The sequence below is a fragment of the Oratosquilla oratoria genome, chromosome 6, assembly GCF_046742065.1.
Source record: "Oratosquilla oratoria isolate Oo_2021 chromosome 6, ASM4674206v1, whole genome shotgun sequence".
NCBI classification, from domain to species: Eukaryota; Metazoa; Arthropoda; class Malacostraca; order Stomatopoda; family Squillidae; genus Oratosquilla; species Oratosquilla oratoria.
Window position 1 is genome coordinate 13,029,730 of NC_134782.1, and position 21,367 is coordinate 13,051,096.

At 41.2% G+C, this 21,367-nt stretch overlaps 1 protein-coding gene across 3 annotated transcripts in view; it reads right to left on the minus strand.

The window, feature by feature from the left end:
• Positions 1-683: 683 nt before the first annotated feature.
• Positions 684-21,367, minus strand: part of LOC143026293 (uncharacterized) — a 78,525-nt gene continuing 57,841 nt past the window's right edge. For 2 of the 3 annotated variants that reach the window (XM_076186428.1, XM_076186427.1), the window contains 5 exons: positions 19,581-19,745; positions 17,014-17,141; positions 10,944-11,033; positions 3,473-3,685; positions 684-1,751 (listed from right to left, as the gene is read on the minus strand). In XM_076186428.1, coding sequence (XP_076042543.1) covers positions 1,475-1,751; positions 3,473-3,685; positions 10,944-11,033; positions 17,014-17,141; positions 19,581-19,745 — 873 coding nt within the window. In that variant the 3' untranslated portion in view covers positions 684-1,474. The remainder of the gene's footprint in view (positions 1,752-3,472; positions 3,686-10,943; positions 11,034-17,013; positions 17,142-19,580; positions 19,746-21,367) is intronic. The other variant, XM_076186429.1, reaches the window with a different exon arrangement.

The window sequence follows — 21,367 nt, forward strand, 5'->3', positions numbered from 1 at the left end:
AAGAGGCAGAAAGAAGTTTGAGATGAAGTGTCTAAAAAATATGGTGGGGATAACAAGGATATATGGTGAGAAATGAGGAAGGCTGATGAAAGATTATTAGGATGGTTTGGACGCATGGAAAAAACGACTGAAGTAAGATTACCAAACACAATGTGGGAAGCAGGGTTGGATGGAGTTAGCTTCAGATGGATAGGGTGAAAGGGGCTTTGAGGAAGAAGGAAATGTCTGTTAAGCAGGGAAGGGAAAAGGCAGGGGATAGGTGGGAGATCAAAATGTCATCCATATTTTGATGCAGCCTAAAGGGATTTTTGTCTTCTCCATTTTTCAAACAAAGGGTTGAGAAAGGAGGGTTGCCATGTAAATGAAGCGGCACTACTTTGGATATACTATGTATTACTGCATTGGTCCTGACTCAGGCAGTGGTTAGAAGACAGGTGATGATGGCCCTTCATCCATGAAGAACTGAGAGGGAAACAAATGAGTGGAATGGATGGGAGTGGGCGTGTGCCTTAGCTGGCTACCACCCAAAGGGGGAGGAGGCCTTTTTATTATATGGGAAGGGAGCTATGCTCATAGTGACCTGTCTTTGTATCTTTCAGCATCAAGTTCTTTCTAAAAATCTTGAATTGTGTTTGCATGTTCACAGTTCAAGAAACAGGTGAAAATAAATAAAATCTCAAAACTGCAGTATTGTGTTCTTTATAGGAAAAGTAAAACTTCAGTGGGCATAATAGTTATCAATATTCCAAAACCAAACCAAATTAAGGATATTGACAATGCTGGCCTTGTGTGGGGCATCAACCCATTTTGTGTGGGAAGTCCTTCCACCACCAGCATGTGCAGTAACCAAACAAAACAATATTGGCATAAACACCAGCCCAAATGTAAGTATATCTTGTAGTTACTGGAATGGATAACTTTTCCCTAAAATTGACAGCACTCTCTCCTGCTTTCACCATTCAACATAAAAACTCTGTAGAGAAAATAATTATAATTCATTCATAATTTACCTATGCTAATGTTACATTATTCAATTTTTTTATCACAAGCTTGTGAAATGTACTTGGGATTGTAAAGGAACCTAACATAAGGTTGTGGCAAAGGAACTTTGCCAACACTTTTGGCAGAGGAACCTGACACAGCAGGGCTGCAGCAAATGTGTCACAGTTAAAAACCCTAAATCAATGTATGTGACAGTCGCCACTAGCACTATCACCAAGTTTCACTCAGTGGTATCAAAGGGCTTTGTCTTGTGATTTACACTGATGTTTAGTTTCCCTAGTTAGTTATATCTTTCCTGATCCATAATGAGCCAATTTCCCAATGTTTTTCTTCTTTTCACTCTGGCAAAAGCCATTGTGTGGGTGTCCACCGAAGCATACAAATACTGAATCATAATTGGTCAAAATGATTGATTACAATGTGATAATATAAAAATTATATTACTGCATAATGGTATAGACAGGCTACCATATCACTTCTGCCATGGTTTCCTGTCTATACCTTTGTTTTTCTTAATGTGCTTGTGTTTGCACGATTCTCCGAAGGCACACCCGGTTGTCCGCCAGAAGTAACACTCATCCCCGTTGACTGTGTTGACTGGACCACGCAATTTATTACCATTGCTTCCTCCAACTGCTCCAGCTGCTGCTGTTATTTGAGTAACTGGAGCAAGCGATGTTATAGTTGTAGGCAAAGATACTACTGGTTTTGGTGCAGCCAAAATAGTAGGGGGTGGGGGAATGCTGGGCCTGGTGGAAAGAAAAATATACACTTTGTTATTATATGATATCATGTTAATGGAAAAGGAGAAAAATAAAATAAATTGTTGCATTTTTTTTTTTTTTTTTTTTTTTTTTTTTAATGAATTTGCCCTAACAGGTTACAGAAAGTAGGAGCCTAGTCCTATCCTCTGTCCTATTTTAGTCACCTTTTATGATCAAGTGGGAAGACTCAGAGGAAGTATTCTTTCTCCCCTACCAAAGGGTTTGGAGAAAATGGAAATGTATATTCAGAGAAGTGGTACAGGACAGTATTAAGAGGGGGGGGGGGCAGTTGCAGTACAATAAAGTAGCATAATTTCTCTATGAGTAGATATTTTCTCTAACATAGACAATATGTGTAGCTCTGGTCTCTAGGGGCAGCCAAGATAAGAGGGAAAGAGGGAGGGATGGTGAATAGGAGTGGAATGGGTGGGGATGAAATTGATGGGAATGGAATTATGCCTTTTAATTTTGGTTATCTCCCTTGTAAAGGGGAAAAAAGCCCTTGATATATGTATGTATATCTCTAGTTTTACATACATACATACATATACCAAAGGCTTTTTCCCCCTACACAGGGAGTAGCCAAAAAGAAAAAGGCACAGAAACCATTCCCACCTATTTCATTTCCTATATATTCCACTCCCCTCCACCCTCCTCCCTTTTATGAAGTGAAAACCTGTAGCACCACAGTGGCTGACAACAATCCTCAGAACCTCCCACAGATCCCTTTGAGAAGAAACTTTGGATTGCTGTCTGTGTTGTCACTGTGGGACTGTTTCTATGTTACTAGCTTGAAGTGGTAGGAAGGGGAGAGCAGTCACCAGTTGGCAGCTCCCCATGTGTGAAAATAACTATGAAGTACATAATATATATACCAAAAGGCCTTTTCCCATTACAAAGGTGTTGGCCTGCCAAGGCATCCACCCTTCACCTGTACATACATACATATACCATGGCTTTTTCCCCCTTACAAGGTTGTATATGGATGATGTCATGATGCATGAGGTGGAATGGGCGGGGGGATAGGGGGTGAGGTAGTATGTGTGAGCAAAATTTGACGCAGCCCGAAGGGATTTCTCCCTGTTTTCTCCTTTTATGCATAGGGGGACGGAGAGGGGGTCACTGATTTAATGAAGCGGCCTTGCTGTGGATGTGCTGTGTCTTGTGACACTGCTTCTGACCCAGGGCAGTGGACAAGGTGCAGGGATGACCCGTCATTCAGGAGGTGCTAAGATGGGAGGGAGGGTGGAGAGGTGTGGAGTGTATTTAGGGATGGAATGGGTGGGAATGATTTTATGCCTTTTCCTTTTTGGCTACCTCCCTTGTAAGGGGGAAAAAGCCTTGGTATATGTACGTATGTATGTACAAGGGAGGTAGCCAAAATGGAAAAGGCATAAGATCATTCCCACCCATTCCATCCCCGAATACACTCCACACCCCTCCACCCTCCCTCTTATCTTAGCACCTTCACCTGTACCACCTCTATACAACTACAACACCCTCTTTTCTTAGTTTCTTGTGAATGAAGAGACATCCCTGCCCCCCACACAGCCTAAGTTGGATGCAATACAGCAACACACAACCCCTTCATAGCCGGGATCAATGGCTGAATGTGGTTTATCCCCACTGCTTCATTACATACAGTAAAAAAAATTAATGTTTAACAATAACTTATGATTTATGAAGAACAAAACTTCAATACTTACACTTTGGTAATAGGCAATTTGTTTTTTCTAATAATAGTGCTATGGTTGCCATTGCCTATAGGATTGTCTGGAAACTTTATGAGCAGTTTATGTCCACATAGTTCAGCACCCTGTAGGCCCTCCATGGCACGTCCGGCACAAATTTTGTCTGCATAGTTGATGAACGCACAATATTTTTCTTTCAAGAGTCTTACACTTGTAACTGCACCATATCTGTAATGCAATAAATAACATTTAAGCACTTACTACACAACTGTAATCATTAATAATTTGAAGAAAGTTAAATTTCACTAAGGAAGTAGAACTTAATTACATTTATGCATCTGCCTACATAATTCACTTTTAATGTCATGGACTTCTGCTTGCAGAGGCAGCTAGGATGGTGCTACCTTATGCTTTTTGAAGCAGGAAATTTAATATATTATCTCCTTAGTGTGCTGGTGGTGTAATTGGAAGCATACTGGTCTAGCATTTGATTAGATGTGAGTTCAAATCCAACACTTTTCTCCAATTCCTAGCAGTGACTGTTATCTGCTCCCAACCGTCCAAGTTTATGAGGTAAAAGGGGACAGGTTTGGCTGTGGCTACTCTGGGTTTCCTGGCAAAGGCTCCTCAACTTACTATAAGCATGCTTGCTGCCCAGCAGCTTTGAAGTGTCTCCACTCCTGACTTCTAACCCAAGTACTGAAATTCTAAGCCTCCCAGCTTGTGAACATTCCCATCTATATGTTTTTAAGTATGTTGTGAGATGAACCTTCAACTAGGCCTAATTTATTTCAAAGACCTTCCTTGTGGAAAGCTACTTTCTATTTCATCAATATATCAAGGGCCACTTATCCCTTTCCCCCTTTCCTCTGAATCCTCTCTTCCCTGAGAGGACGGAGTCCATTTGGCCAGGCTGCAATACGGCCACCACCCAGCCCTTCTAAGTTACCAAAAGTGGAGGGATGAACACATCTTAGATATCTGTCCAGGATATAACACTTCACCCCATACTATTGAACATAATATGGAAAATTGCTTTGTATACAATTATGCACATGCACAACACAACTTATATCTTATATAGGATTTATGGGAAAACCCCATTTTGGTTATGGCATTCCTTAGGGAGATGGGACTGCTTGGCTAGACAGTCCATCCAACATCATCATCATCATCTCCCTAATAAGGGATGTAGCCAGCCAAGGCAAGCACCCACTTCAACACTTTGCACTCCCATCCAGCATCCATTGTTTCCCTTTCATCTTAGCTATTCCTGGATGAAACCCCTGTCTCCTGCCCACTGCCTGGGTCTGAAGCAATGAAGCTAAGATACTTTACTGCCCTAACATTTCAAAGTCTTCAAATTCACATTTTCCTGAAAAACTTGGACAAACTAATAGCTACTCCAATAGGGCTGTAATTCTCATGAAAAGAGTAAACATTCAAATATCAGAACATGCCTTTAAATCTATATTTTATATCTAAAATCTGAAGAATTAAAATGTAAGAAGGTTAGACAGCTCCTGTGTAAGTGCCATGTCTTGCTGCACTTTTTCTGACCTGGGTGGTGGTTGGGATGATCCTTCATCCATGAGGAGCTAAGAGGAAATGGAAATGGGAGACAGATGGGAGTGGGACGGGTGGGAGGATATGCCTTGGCTGGTTACCTCCCTTATAAGGGGAAAGAAGCCCATAGGTATACAGAGAGATATATCTATCTTGGTGTTGGATGGGGACCTGAATAAAGTTATGCAAATGTGGTTCTTGCTTCTCTTGGATGTGATTCTTCTGTGGAGCTAAGTCTGGAAGGGGATTACTTGAGAGAGCAAAGTGGTTAGTTCCGGAGTGCTTGTTTTGTGCCCTAGGTGTGGATGTGTTTTTGTATTGATGTGTTGCATTGTTTTGTGTTGTCTGGGGTAGGTGGCAAGCTGTTGCAGATGTTGGAGTATCATGCTACTGGTGTATTTTTTCCTCTATTTAGGTGGTTGTGCATACCAACAGCTTTTTCCCCCTTACAAGGGAGGTAGCCGAAGTCAAAGGCACAAATCCACTCCCACCAATTTCATCCCCACTTACTCTGCTCCCATTCACTATCTCTCACTTCCTCCCTCTTTTCTTGGCTCCTCCTGGATGATGGGTCATCCCTGCATCTCTTCCACTGTCCTGTGTCAGAAGCAATGTAGCAAGACACAGCACAGCCACAGCAAAGCTGCTTCATTTAATCAGCAACCCTTCCTCTCCATTCCCTCATGCAGAAAAAGAGATGGGGATAAATCCCTTTGGGCTGTGCCAAAATGCCATTCCCACATAATCCACCCCCCTCCCATGCATCACAGCATCATCCATACACAACCATTTTCCATTCACCCCTATCTTCTGTCTTTTCCAGTCCTTCATCAACAGACATTCCCTTTTTTCCCAATGACCCTTTTACACCATCCACCAATCTCATTCCTGGTTGCCCCCTCATGTTCACTCCTTCCACACCACTTTAATGATCTCTTCACTCATTCTTTTTTGTTCAAACCATCCCAATACTCTTTCATTAACCCTATCTCCTGACTCCCTTTCCATCCTTGCTCTCCTCCTCACCCCATTTCTCACTCTGTCCAGCCTAGTATCCCCTACCATAATTCTCAGGCATTTCATATTATACATACATATACCAACGGCTTTTTCCCCCTTATAAGGGTGGTAGTAAAAAAACAAAGGCAGAAAAACCACATCTAACACATTTAAACTCTTCCTCTCTTATGTTCCATGTTTCTGCCCTATACAGTGCTGTTGGCACAATTCCCCCTTCATAAAATCTCCTCTTAGTATCCATTCCCAAATGTCTATTTCTCATTACACTGTTTAATCCCCCAAGGTATTTACTTTACTTCTATCAATCTACATTCTACCTCCACCTCCTTTCCTCCCTTTCTTGCCATATTTTCACCATAGTATTTAAAGCTATCCACTTCCTCCAGTCTTTCTCTCATAATACTCACTTCAAAATTGCTGCCATCCTCTCCTCTTGTACATCTCATCACCTTATTTTACCCACATTTATCTTCAACTTTCTTCTTTTGCACACCTTCCCAAACTGTCACTTACTTCCTTAATCCCTCCTCTGATCCTGCTACAAGTGCAGTGTCATAAGCAAACAACTGGTTTATCTCCCATTTTCTCCATTTTCTTTAAAGCTCTCCAATCCCTGGCCCTTTACCCTAGCATTTACCTCTTGCACCACCCCATCAATGTATAAATTGAACAGTCATGGTGACATGACACATCTCTGGCTAGTCTCTCCTTTACCTCAAATCACACTCTCCAGCACCCTAAGGTTTGGGTCTTTTAATGTGCGTGGATGTGGTACAGATGAGAGTAAAAGGGAAGAGATAGGTAGTATGTTTGTGAGAAGAAAGTTGGATGTGTTGGCTTTGAGTGAAACTAAGTTGAAAGGGAAGGGTGAGTGTAAGTTTGGGAGTGTAAGTGGGAGGTTATCAGGAGTGAAGAGAGGGCGAGGGAGGGAAGGGGTGGCTATTCTAGTAAGTGAGGAGATAGGTAAAGGGGTAGTGGAGTGGAAGGAGGTTTCCTCAAGGATAATGTGGATGAAGGTGAAACTGGGAAAGGAGATGTGGGTCTTTGTAAGTGCATATGGGCCGGGCAGTGAGAAGAGCATGGAAGAAAGGGAGGCCTTTTGGATAGATTTAAATGAGTGCATAGAGGGTTTAGGAAGAAATGTCAATGTAATAGTACTGGGAGACCTTAATGCTAGGGTGGGAAATGGTCCAATCGATGGAGTGGTTGGGAAGTGTGGAGTTCCAGGAAAGAATCGTAGTGGAGAGTTGATGGTGGAAATGTGTCTAGAAAGAGAGTTGATGATAGCAAATACAGTGTTTCGGAAGAAAGTCAAGCATAAATACACATGGGAGAGGGTGGTGGAGGGAAGGGTGGTAGAGCGCTAATGGATTATGTAGTGGTAAATAGGATTATGATAGGAAGAGTTAAGGATGTACATGTGCTAAGGGGAGAGGGTGGGGGAATATCAGATCATTTTTTGGTGGAAGGTAAGCTGAGAGTGGAGGATAGATGGAGAAGGAGGAAAGGGACAAAAGGTAGGGAGGTTCTTAGAGTGAACTCCTTGAATGAAAAGGAAAAGGAGAAGGAGTACGAAAAGAAGCTGAAGGAGGAGTGGGAGGGAGTAAAGGATAGAGCAGAGATGGGTGTGGAGGAGGAATGGGGATGGTTCAAGGAGGGAGTCTTAAAGTGTGCAAGGATGGTGTGTGGAACAAGAAGGACAGGGGGAAATAGAAGAAAGGGTAGTGAATGGTGGGATGAGGAAACAAAGAAGGTTGTAGAAGAGAAGAAGCGAGCATTCACAGATTGGTTACAAAAGAGGACAGGGGAGTCATATGAGACATACAAAGAAAAGAAAAGAGAAGTAAAGCAAAAGGTAAAGGAGGCAAAGAGGAGAGCAGATGTGAAATGGGGTAGGAGTATGACAGAAAATTTTGAAAGTAATAAAAAGATGTTTTGAAAAGAAATTAAGAGAGGAAGAGGAGGCGAATCAAGTAGGGAAGAAAAGGTAAAAGGTACAGATGGAGAGTTGATAATGGAAGAGATGGCAGTGAGGGGAAGATGGGCAGAATATTTTAGGGAGTTGCTGAATGTGAAGGAGGATAGGGAAGGAAAGATAGCTGCAGTGGGAAATGCGAAGAAAATGAGAGTGATGAGTGAGGAGAATGGAGGAGAAATAAGGAAGGATGAGGTGAAGGCAGCTGTAAAGATGATGAAAGCAGGTAAGGCACCTGGTCTGGATGGATGTCATGCAGAATGTCTGAAAAAGGGAGGTTCAGTGATGGTGGACTGGTTGGTGAGGTTATTTAATGTTTGCTGGAGAGAGGGTAGAGTACCGGAGGACTGGAGTAGTGCCTGTATAGTTCCTCTTTACAAGGGAAAAGGGGACAAGTGTGAATGTAGTAATTTCAGAGGGATTAGCCTGTTGAGTGTAGTAGGGAAGGCTTATGGGAGGATCTTAATTGAGAGGATTAGGAGAGGAACAGGAGTAGTAATTGGTGAGGAACAGTGTGGATTTAGGACGGGTAGAGGTTGTGTAGATCAGATCTTTGTGGTAAGACATATGTGAGAAAGCTATAGGAAAGGGGAAGGATGTTTTTTGGGCTTTTATGGATCTGGAAAAGGCTTATGATAGGGTAGACAGAAAGGCACTGTGGGAGGTTATGCAGATTTATGGGATAGGAGGAAAGCTTTTGGGAGCTGTCAAGAGTTTTTATGAGAGTAGTAGAGCATGTGTTAGGATTAGAAATGGAGAGAGTGAGTGGTTTGAAGTAAAGGTGGGACTTCGTCAAGGATGCGTTATGTTGCCCTGGCTGTTCAACTTATACATGGATGGGGTGGTGCGAGAGGTGAATGCTAGGGTAGTGAGTCAGGGATTGGAGATGGTTATAGAAAATGGAGAAAAGTGGGAGGTGAGCCAGCTATTGTTTGCGGACGACACTGCGCTTGTGGCAGGGTCAGAGGAGGGATTGAGGAAGCTGGTGGCAGAGTTTGGGAGAGTATGTGATAGAAGAAAGCTAAAGATAAATGTGGGTAAAAGTAAGGTGATGAGATGTACAAGGGGTGAAAGTGGCAGTAGACTGGAAGTGAACATTAAGGGAGAGCGACTGGAGGAAGTGGATAGTTTTAGATACTTGGGTGCAAGTGTAGCAGGAAAAGGTGGAGTGAAGGTGGAGGTAGAATGTAGATTGAGAGAAGCGAGTAAATGCCTTGGTGGTTTAAAGAGTGTAATGAGGAATAGACATTTGGGAATGGATGCGAAGAGGAGACTGTATGAAGGAGTGATTGTGCCAACAGCACTGTATGGGGCAGAAACGTGGAACATAAGAGAAGAAGAGAGAAGGAGTTTGAATGTGTTTGATATGAGGTGTCTGAGAAGTATGGTGGGGGTTACTAGGCTAGATAGAGTGAGAAATGAGGAGGTGAGGAGGAGAACAGGGGTGAAAAAGGATTTGGGAGATAGGGTTGATGAAAGAATATTAGGATGGTTTGGACACATGGAAAGAATGAGTGAAGAAAGACTAGTAAAAGAGGTATGGAAGGCAGATGTGGAGGGAGTGAACATGAGGGGACGTCCTAGGATGAGGTGGATGGATGGGGTGAAGGGGGCTTTGGGGAAGAGGGGAATGTCTGTTGAGGAAGGAAGGGAGAGGACGGAAGACAGAGGTGAGTGGAGAATGGTTTTATATGGATGATGTTGTGACTGCATGAGGAGGAATGGGCGGGGGGGTGGGGGGTGGGGTAGTATGTGTGAGTAAATTTTGACGCAGCCCGAAGGGATTTCTCCCCGTCCTCGCCTTATATGCAAAGGGGGACGGAGAGGGGGGGTCGCCGATTAAATGAAGCGGCCTTGCTGTGAATGTACTGTGTCTTGCGACACTGCTTCTGACCCAGGGCGGTGGGCAGGGTGCAGGGATGACCCGTCATCCAGGAGGTGCTCAGATGAGAGGAAGGGTGGGAGGGGTGTGGAGTGTATTTAGGGATGAAATGGGTGGGAGTGTTTTTATGCCTTTCCCTTTTTGGCTACCTCCCTTGGAAGGGGGAAAAAGCCTTGGTATATGTATGTATGTACTCTCTCCATTTCTAATTCAAACACAGGCTCAACTACTCTTGTAAAAATTCTTGACTGCTCTTAAAAGCTTTCCTCCTATCCCATATATCTGCAATACCTTCCAGAGTGCCTTCCTGTCTATCCTGTCATAAGCCTTTTCCAATCCATAAAGGCCAAAAAAACTTCCTTACCTTTTCCTACAGCTTTCTCACATATCTGCATTACCATAAAAATCTGATCCACACAACCCCTACCTATCCTTAACCTACATTGTTCCTCACCAATTACTCCCTCTGTTCCTCTCCTAATCATCTCAATTATAACCCTCCCATAAGCCTTCCCAACTACACTCAACAAGACTATCCCTATGAAACTACTACACTCACACTTGTCCTCCTTTTCCCTTGTAAAGTGGAACTAAAAATGCACTCTTCCAGTCCTCCAGTACTCTACCCTCTTTTAGACAAACATTAAATAACCTCACCAGCCAGTCCACAATCACTGTACCTCCCTTTTTAGACATTCTGCATGACACCTATCTAACCCAGGTCCCTTATCTGCTCTCATCATTTTAATAACTGCTTTCACCTCATCTCTTATTTCCCCTCCATTTTTCTCATTCATCACTGTAATTTTCTTAGTGCTTCCCACTGCAACTACCTTTCCCTCCCTCTCCTCCTTCACATTTAACTTGCTCTTTCTCTCTCTCTCTCTATATAAATAGAAAAACATCTATCCCTTTTCTATCATTGTGATAGTTTCCATTTACAATCTTGGTATAAACTATTCTTTATTTGTCTTACTGTCAAATTGACTGACACTGCAAATATCATTTAGAATTGAGAAAACAAGTTAAAAGAGTTCACTTACTTTGAAAATAACTGAGTTAATACTTTTTCAGTCACTTCAGGTAAAACATTTCCGACCCATAAAGACGTTAGACCTTCTGGATTCCTGGGACTGCAAAACAGCAAAATATATTTATATTACTCGTACATCCATCTAAGCTAGTTGTCTTTGCTTTCCAACACTTGCTATTTCATGGAGAAAAAAAGAAAAGAAAAAAAAAAAAAGTATATTCTACTGTACTGACCCAGGGCAATGGACAAGGTGCAGGGATGACCCGTCATCCAGGAGGTACTAAGATAAGAGGGAGGGTGGAGGGGTGTGGAGTGTATTTAGGGATGGAATGGGTGGGAATGATTTTATGCCTTTTCCTTTTTGGCTACCTCCCTTGTAAGGGGGAAAAAGCCTCGGTATATGTATGTATGTACTAACAACAAAACAAAGTTAAAGAAATGTCAAAACAAATGTTTATGTGCAATGAGTATCTATCTATATACTAAATGCTTTTCCCCCCTTATAAGGGTAGTAGCCAAGTAGCCAAGGGTAGTAGCCAAGGCATGTACCCACTTCCACTCATGGTAGGCTCCTCATGGATGATGGGTCATCCCTGTATCCTCCCCACTGTCCTGGGACAGAGGCAATGTAGCAAGACACCATACATCCACAGCAAGGCTGTTTTACTTAATTGGCAACCTCCCCTCTCTGTCCCCTGATGTGGAACAAGAAAGATGAGGAGAAATCCATTTGGGCTGCATCAAAATATCACACACACAACCACTCCCTACTTCCCCCTCCACCTCATCCTTGCATCACACTATCATCTATACACAGCCATTCTCCACTCACCCCTATCTCCTGACTTTCCCCTTCCTTGCTCAACAGATATTTCCCTCTTCCCCTCTTGCTCAACCTTGGTCATCTTCTAAGTTAACTCCATCCACCTCTGCCTTCCACACTTCTTTCACTAATTTTACTTCACTCATTCTTTCCATGTGTCCAATACTCTTTCATCAGGCCTTTCTCCCATCTCCTTTTCCACCCCTGCTTTCTTCCTCACCTCCTTGTTTCTCACTCTGTCCAACCTTGTAACCACTACCATATTTCTCCAAAAATACACGGGGCAACAAAAGGTACCAGTGCCTCTGGGGTAATTTGTTTCTGTGGCCTGGCCTATTCTACATAGGTATCGTTTTAAACTTAGATGGTGGCCTGAATGAAGTAGGGAGATTGGTTGTTAGTCTTGAGTACTTGTTTTGAAATTTATGTGAATTTTTATAGGGATCTGCTGCACAGTGAAGGTAGTAGGTTGTTGTATGTGTTTGAAAAATATGCTGCTGGTGTGTGCATCTCCACTATATTTCTTACCCGACACTCCATACCTCTCAATTATCACACCTATTGGTACATCTATTCTGGCGTTGAGATCTCCAGTATCAATTAATCAATCAATTCAAACCCAAGTCTTCTCTTGTGGAAGACCCATGACCTCCAAGAAACTGGCTAATGCCTCCGGTTGGGGCCGTAAATCAATTAAAGAAATAGATATTTTGTTGTCTGTGGACTGTTAGTGTGGGGCATTGCATTATGTGTTGTTCTATCTTCTATGTGGTGATTTCATCTGGGGCAGTTTGAATCAGTGGCCAGGACTATTCTGTCTTGGTACCATCTTCATGCTAGTGTTTGGACTGCAGCACCAATACATACATACATAATCAATCACTCACTCACTCACACTTACTCACTCTTACACACATACACATACACACACACACACACACACACACACACTTTCAACGAACGGACGGCTTGAAGAACGTTCTGAAGAAAAGTGAAGATTGTGGATCCCAACGCAAAGAGAAGTGCCTTTTTGTATTTGCAGGGTGGGGGGAAATTGCTCGTGGGGTAGTGGGAAAGTAAGGAAAGAGGAGAGGGGGAGGGATTGCTGGGGAAATGGAAGGTAATGAGGAGGTGGAGGAAATGGTCCTGACGGGCCGCCGTAAGGTAGACAAACGACCCCAAGACGAGTTGGATGATGACGACATGTCTAATAGGAATGTGAAGATTAGAGGTATAGATAGGAGCAATATAGCAGAAAGTGATGAGAATATTTTCAAGGGATTTAAAGAGGGTGGGGGGGACACACCCCCACCCCCCCCCCCCCCCCCCCCCCCCCCCCCCCCCCCCCCCCCCCCCCCCCCCCCCCCCCCCCCCCCCCCCCCCCCCCGACTGACAAGACTAGAAGAGAAGGTCGATAAGATGATCGAGGACTTGGAGCGTAGGTTCGGTCATATGACCACCATTTTACAAAGGGTTGAACGATTGGAAGAACTAGAAAAGGTGAATAAAAACTTAACTGATGAAATAGAAGACCTAAAAAGACAGTTAAGAGATGTAAAGGTGGAGAATGAGGAATTGAAGAAGAATAGTAAAGAAAACAGAGAAACGATAGCTAAAGAAGCTAAAAATTGGAGAATAACTCAAGAAGGGAATAAGGTTTCATTCACTGACATAGTCAAACAGCAATTGAAAGAACATAATGAAGACTCAGTTATTAAAGTGATGAGACAAAAGGAGGAATATAGTAAGGGATTTAGCAGACAAGAAGAAATGTATAATTATATTAGGAATGGAAGAGAAACACAACACAGATAGAACCACAAGAATCAAAGAGGAAAATGAAAAAAGTAAGCCAATTACTAGAATCAGTTTCAGGAAGATGAACCAGGAATTATGAAACAAATCGAAGAGAAATTTAGACTCGGAAAGTATAGCACAGACAAGACCAGACCAATTAAGATTAAATTCAAGTCACAAACAACGGCAGAGAATATTTCTTATCCAAAACAGGGAAACTAGCAACAAGTGAACAATACAATACAAAAAGATATGGATAAAAAGAGAAATGAATAAAGAGGAAAGAGAGGAAGAAAAGCAGAAAAGACTGGAAGCTAAGGCAAAAAAACGAGAAACAGAACGGAGTCAGAGAAAGAAGAGATTCTATTGGAGAGTAGTGAACATGAAACTAAGGAAGTTTCGACATACAAAAGAAAAACATAAGGGAAACAGAGAACACAATGGAAGTGGCAGAAAACTAAGAGTGTCTTACACAAATATAGATGGATTAATAACAGGATTGAATGAGCTGAATGATTATTTGAAAAAGAACCGGACATAATGGGAATTGTAGAAACAAAATTAAAAGGCCCCACTACCACCCAAACAGTGTAGGACATGATACATACAATTATTGGATTAGAAACAGAGAGAAAAAGCAAGGGGGTGGAGTTATGTTCCTGACTAAGAAGGATATAAACGTGAAAGGTGTCATATATGGAAAGAATACAGTAGAGATGATTATGATAGAAGTGGAAGACAGAGATAAGAAGAGCAGAAAATTTGTGATCAATTATGTGCCTCCGAAAACAGCCTCATGGGAGGAGAGTGAATATAAAAGTATGTTAGAGGACACAAAGATAGCATTAACTAAAAATAATGGAAGACGGAGGAAGAATAGTTATGATGGGCGACTTTAATTGCAAAGAAATCTGCTGGGGAAGAAATGACAGTAAAGAGTGGTGATGACTCATGGGGAAATGCTCTACTTGAGATGATTACTGACCATTCAATGACACAATGGATACAAGAGAACACTAGGTATAGAAATGAAGAAGAACCATCGAGGCTAAGACTTAATAATTTACATCTGAACCTAGAATAGTGGACAAGATTGAATATAAAACACCAATAGGTAAAAGTGACCACATATTGATTGAACTGGAACTTAATGAAGAAAAATATATGAAAAGAAATGAACAATATAGAAGAGGAAGAATGATGTATGAAAAAAACAAACTTTGATAAAATAAGAGAATTCTTCCAACAAGAAAACTGGGAAGAAATATACAAAGAAGAAACATCAGTGGAAGAGAAATGGAATATTTTGACAAAAATTTACAAAAAAAGGAGTGGAAAAGTATGTCCCAAGACAAAAAAAACAAGAAAAAGAATATGTAAAATGCTGGGTACAACAAAAAGTTGTAGGGAGTTAAAAGACAAAAGAGACAAAGCCTGGACCAGATGGAAAAAAGACAGAAGACCTGAAAAATGGAAAATATATACTGGTTATAGAAATGAATATGTACAAAAGTGCAGAGAGGAAAAAAGAAAATATGAAAAAGATGTTATAGAAAAGTGTAAAGATCAACCAAAACTATTCTACAGATTTGTAAACAATAAACTGAAAAACAAACAAGACTTGGAGAAATTAAGACAAGGAGGAGTTGAATACACTGAGGAAATGGAAATGGCAGAAATTATGAACAAACATTTTGAATCAGTGTTTACAAGGGAAAATATACAACCTGAAGAGATTGAGTGGAAAGAAAAAGTCCCCCCTATGGAAGAAATAGAAGTAACAAAGAATGAAATATTGACACACTTGGGTAATTTTGATGTCAGAAAATCGCATGGACCAGATGAAATAGCAAACTGGATTCTGAAAGAATGCAGGAATGAACTGGCAGACAAAATACATAACATAATAAGCAGTTCCTTAAAAGAAGGAAAAGTTCCAGAAGATTGGAAAAAAGCAAATATAGTACCTATATATAAAGGAGGAAATAAAGAAGAACCTACCAACTATAGACCAGTCTCTCTAACAAGTACAATAGCAAAAATTTGTGAAAGAATTATCAAAAGTAGATGGGTAAAATACTTGGAAAAAAAACAACGTACTAAATCCAAGGCAATTTGGATTCAGACAAGGACGATCATGCGTCACCAATTTAATATGTTTCTATTCAAGGCTAATAGATATAATACAAGAAAGAGATGGATGGGCTGATTGTGCATTTCTAGACCTAAAAAAAGCTTTTGACAAAGTACCACATAAGAAGTTGCTTAAGAAATTAGAATATGAAGGAGGAATACAAGGTAAATTGCTAAATTGGATGGAAGACTTTTTGCAAGAAAGAAAAATGAGAGTAGTGATAAGAGATCAGCACTCAAAATGGAATGAAGTAATAAGCGGTGTCCCGCAGGGAACAGTTCTGGCCCCAATAATGTTTGCTATATATATTAATGATATGGATGAAGGAATTGAAAGCTATATGAGCTTCTTTGCAGATGATGCAAAACTACTGAAAAAAGTGAAAACTGAAGAAGATTGTGAATCACTACAGAGAGATCTAAATAAAGTACAAGAATGGAGTAGGAAGTGGGAGATGGATTTCAATACAAAAAAGTGTAGTATAATTGAATTTGGAAAAAGCAAAAACAGAATAACAGGATCATATAATTTGGGAGAAGAAGGAATAAAAAAAGTAGAAAATGAGAAGGACCTGGGAGTCATTGTTATGAATAATATGTCACCTGAGAAACATATAAATAAGATTTTTGGAGAAACTTATAATTTAATAAGAACAATCAAAGTGGCATTTACATACCTGGATGAAGAAATGGTGAGGAAAATCCTAATCACCCTGATAAGACCAAGATTGGAATATGCAGCAACGATATGGTCACCAAGTACAAAAAAATGTATAAAAAAACTTGAAAGAATACAAAGAGCAATCACAAAACTGGCACCAACACTCTCAAAACTATCATATGAAGAGAGACTACAAAAATTTAAACTACAGACACTAGAGCAAAGAAGAGAGAGAGGAGATTTGATAGCTATTTACAGAATCATGAAAGGCATAGAAATTACTGATAGAGAGAATCTGATAAAATGGGATGACAGAAATACAAGAGGACACGGAAAGAAAATAAAAAAAGACAGCTATAGAAGAGATTTGAAAAAGAACAGCTTTCCTCACAGAGTAATAGACAGTTGGAACAAGTTAGATGAGAAAGTGGTGTGTGCAAAAACAATACATGAATTTAAAAATAGTTTAGATAAAATGAGATATGAAGACGGGACCCCACGAGCATAGCTCCCCTTCCTGTAAAATACAACTAGGTAAATACAACTAGGTAAATACACACACACACACACACACACACACACACACACACACACACACACACACCATTTTAACTCAGAATCAAAATAAAATTCTGCAATCAATTTATAACATGAGCACCCACTTACTTCATTTTGACATCCTGCTGGGGTCTGAAGGCCCCTGCTGGTTCAAACAAGTCATCATCCTCGTCAGAAAAAAATACATCGTCCATATGGTCGTTGAAGTGGCCTGCTAATAAGGCATCCAAGGCGGGCTGGAAACATAATACAATTTTAAGTCATACATTACAAAGAGCACATGAGCTTTTGCTGTCTTTATACCATGGACTTCTTCCCCTTAAAAAGGGAGATAGCTAGTCAAGCTATGCACCCACTCCCACCCATTCTACTACCATCCACCACCCCCTATTTCCCTCTCATCTTAGCTCCTCATGGATGAAGGGTCATCTCTATCTCCTACTCAGTGTCCTGATCAGAAGTAATGTAGCAAAACAGTTCATCCACAGCAAGGTCACTTACACAGCAACCATCCCTCCTCATTCCCTCATGTAGAAAATAGAGAAGATGGGGAGAAATCACTTCAGGCTGCATCAAAATATCCCTACGCAACCATTCTCCACTCACATGTATCCCATCCCTTCCCCCTTTCATGATCAAAGCCCCTTTCACCCCATCCATCCATTTAATCCTCAGTTGTCCCCTAAAGTTCACTCCCACCTCTGCTTTCCACACTATTTTTGCTAATCTTATTTTTACTTGCGACACCGTTTCTGACCCAGGACAGTGGTTGAGATGCAGGGATAACCCATCATCCAGGAGGAAGATAAGAGGGAGGGATGGGGGGGGGGGGAGTGGAGTATGTGGGGATGGAATGGGTGGGAATGGTATTCATGTCTTTGGTTTTTGGCTTATGACAGGGTGGACAGGAAGGCACTATGGAAGGTATTGCAGATATATAGGATAGGAGGAAAGCTGTTAAGAGAAGTAAAGAGATTCTAAGAGAAGTCAAGAATTTTTACAAGAGTAGTACAGCTTGTGTTAGAATGAGAAATGGAGAGCGAGTGATTTGAGGGGAAGGTGGGACTTTGCCAGGGATGTGTTATGTTGCCTTGGCTGTTCAACTTATACATGGATGGGGTGGTGCAAGAGGTAAATGCAAGGGTAATGGGTTGGGGATTGGAGATGGTTAAAGGAAATGGAGAAAAGTGGGAGATATGCCAGTTGTTGTTTCCTGATGACATTGTGCTTGTGGCAAGATCAGAGGAGGGATTGAGGAAGTTAGTGACAGTTTGGGAAAGTATGCGAAAGAAGGGAGTTGAAAATAAACGTGGGTAAAAGTAGGGTGATGTGATGTACAAGAGGAGAAAGTGGCGGCAGACTGGAAGTGTATTAAGGGAGAGAGACTGGAGGAAGTGGATAGTTTTAGATACTTCGGTGCGAATGTGGCAGGAAAGGGTGGAGTGGAGGTGGAGGTAGAATGTGGACTGAGAGAAGCAATTAAATGCCTTAGGGAACTGAAAAGTGTAATCAGAAAAAGACATTTGGGGATGGATGCTAAGAGGAGATTGTATGAAGGAGTGATCGTGCCGATAGCACTATATGGGGCAGAAACATGGAACATAAGAGGGGAAGAGAGGAGTTTGAATGTGTTTGAGATGAGCTGTCTGAGAAGTATGATAGGGGTTACTAGGGTGGATAGAGTAAGAAACAAGGTGAGGAGAATGAGGTCAAAAAGGGAGTTGGGAGATAGGGTTGATGAAAGAGTATTGGGATGGTTTGGACACATGGAAAGAATGAGTGAACAAAGATTAGTAAAAGAGGTATGGAAGGCAGAGGTAGGAGTGAACATGAGGGGGCAACCAAGGATGAGATGGATGGGGTAAAAGGGGCATTGGGAAAAAGGGGAATGTCTGTTGAGGAAGGACAGAAGATAGAAGACAGGGGTGAATGGAAAATGGTTGTATATAGATGATGCTAAGATGCATGAAAGGGAGTGGGTGGGGGATGGGGGTAAGGGAGTATGGGTGAAAAAATAATTTGATGCAGCCCAAAGGGATTTCTCCCTGGCTTCTCTTTTTCTACATGAGGTGGAGAGGGGGGCTTGTCGATTTAATGAAGTGGCCTTGCTGTGTCTTGCGGCACTGCTTCTGACCTAGGGCAATGGGCGAGATGCAGGGATTACCAGTCATCCAGGAGGAGCCAAGATAAGAGGGAGGAACAGAGGGTGGTGAACGGGAGTGGAGTACGTGGGGATGGAATGGGTGGGAGTGGATTTTATGCCTTTGTTTTTTGGCTATCAATTTGATGAACTGGCCTTGCTGTGGATGTGCTGTGTCTTGCAACACTGCTTCTGACCCAGGGCAATGAGCAAGATGCAGGGATGACCCATCATCTAGGAGGAGCCAAGATAAGAGTGAGGGAGGGGGGGTGGCTGGGAGTGGAAAATGCAGGGATAGAATGGATGGGAGTGTTTTTTATGCCTTTGTTTTTTGGCTACCTCCCTTGTACAGGGGAAAAAGCCTTTGGTATATGTAAGTATATGTATGTAAAAAGAGGTGTGGAAGGCAGAGGTAGGAGTGAACATGAGGGGGCAACCAAGGATAAGATGGATGGGTAAAAGGGGAATTGGGAAAGACGGGAATATTGTGTAAAATTATTTCAAAGGTGACCCATACAATCAGCTGTGTGCTTACCTGTACAAATATATGTCTCTTGATTGCTGCTTTGGCTTGGTGATCAGAAAATCCCATTTCTTTTATACGAATAATGCGCACTTTTGTAATTTCTTGCTGGGCTTCTTCACACCTTCTGTCTAATCTTAAAACATGCTCAAAGGCCGATTCAGCATCTATCCATCTCTGAAGAAAAAACAAAACAAAAAACTATATACATATATTTTTTATAAACATTTCTTTCAACCTATAGCATACACCATTTCCCATACAATGATGTAGCTAGGCATGTGAAAAATCCTCACCCATCTACTTCCCAATATATGACAAAGCCTCTCCTTATCCTTTGTGTGTGTGTGTGTGTGTGTGTGTGTGTGTGTGTGTGTGTGTGTGTGTGTGTGTGTGTGTGTGTGTGTTTACCTAGTTGTATTTTACGGGAAGGGGAGCTATGCTCGTGGTGTCCCGTCTTCATATCTCATTTTATCTACACTATTTTTAAATTCATGTATTGTTTTTGCACACACTACTTTCTCATCTAACTTGTTCCAACTGTCTATTACTCTGTGAGAAAAGCTATTCTTTTTCACATCTCTTCTATAGCTGTCTTTCTTGATTTCCTTTCCGTGTCCTCTTGTATTTCTATCATCCCATTTTATCAGATCCTCTATCAATAATTCCTATGCCTTTCATGATTCTGTAAATAGCTATCAAATCTCCTCTCTCTCTTCTTTGCTCTAGTGTCTGTAGCTCGAAGTTTTACTAGTCTCTCTTCATATGATAGTTTTGAGAGTGTTGGTGCCAATTTTGTAATTGCTCTTTGTATTCTTTCAAGTTTTTTTATACATTTTTTTGTACTTGGTGACCACATCGTTGCTGCATATTCCAATCTTGGTCTTATCTTAGTGATTAGTATTTTCTTCACCATTTCTTCATCCAGGTATGTAAATGCCACTTTCATTGTTCTTATTAAATTATAAGTTTCACCAAAAATCTTATTTATTTGTTTCTCTGGTGACATATTATTCATAACAATGTCTCCCAGATCCTTCTCATTTTAAACTTTTTTCATACTTTCTTCTCCCAATTTATATGATCCTGTTATTCTGTTTTTGCTTTTTCCAAATTCCATTATACTACACTTTTTAGTATTGAACTCCATCTCCCACTTCCTACCCCATTCCCAGACTTTATTTATATCACTCTGTAGTGATTCACAATCTTCTTCCATGTTCACTTTTTTTAATAGCTTTGCATCATCTGCAAAGAAGCTCATATAACTTGCAATTCCTTCATCCATATCACTAATATATATAGCAAAAATTATTGGGGCCAGAACTGTTCCTTGTGGAACACCACTTATTACTTCATACCAATTTGAGTGTTTGTCTCTTATCACTACTCTCATTTTTCTTTCTTGCAAAAAGTCTTCCATCCATTTAAGCAGTTAGCCCTGTATTCCTCCTTCAATTTCTAATTTCTTAACCCCTTCCATACGGTGCCGCACACGTAGGCGTCATGAGGAGCAAGTGGATTCGCGACGCTGCCATATCGGCGTCTTGATTATATTTATTGTAGTCGCCCCTGTGTTTTTACATTCTCCCAAATGCGCCCTGAATCCCATTCTCTGTGGTTTTCAAAATTCGCGGGTGAAAGAGAGAATGATCGATATAAGCGGTGACTATATTTTATGATGCGAGTATTATTACGACAAGTCATACGGCTGGCAATGGCTGCTGCCCACGAGATTTAAGTCCCGTACTGAAGTGGTTAAGCACTTCTTATGTGGTACTTTATCAAAAGCTTTTTTT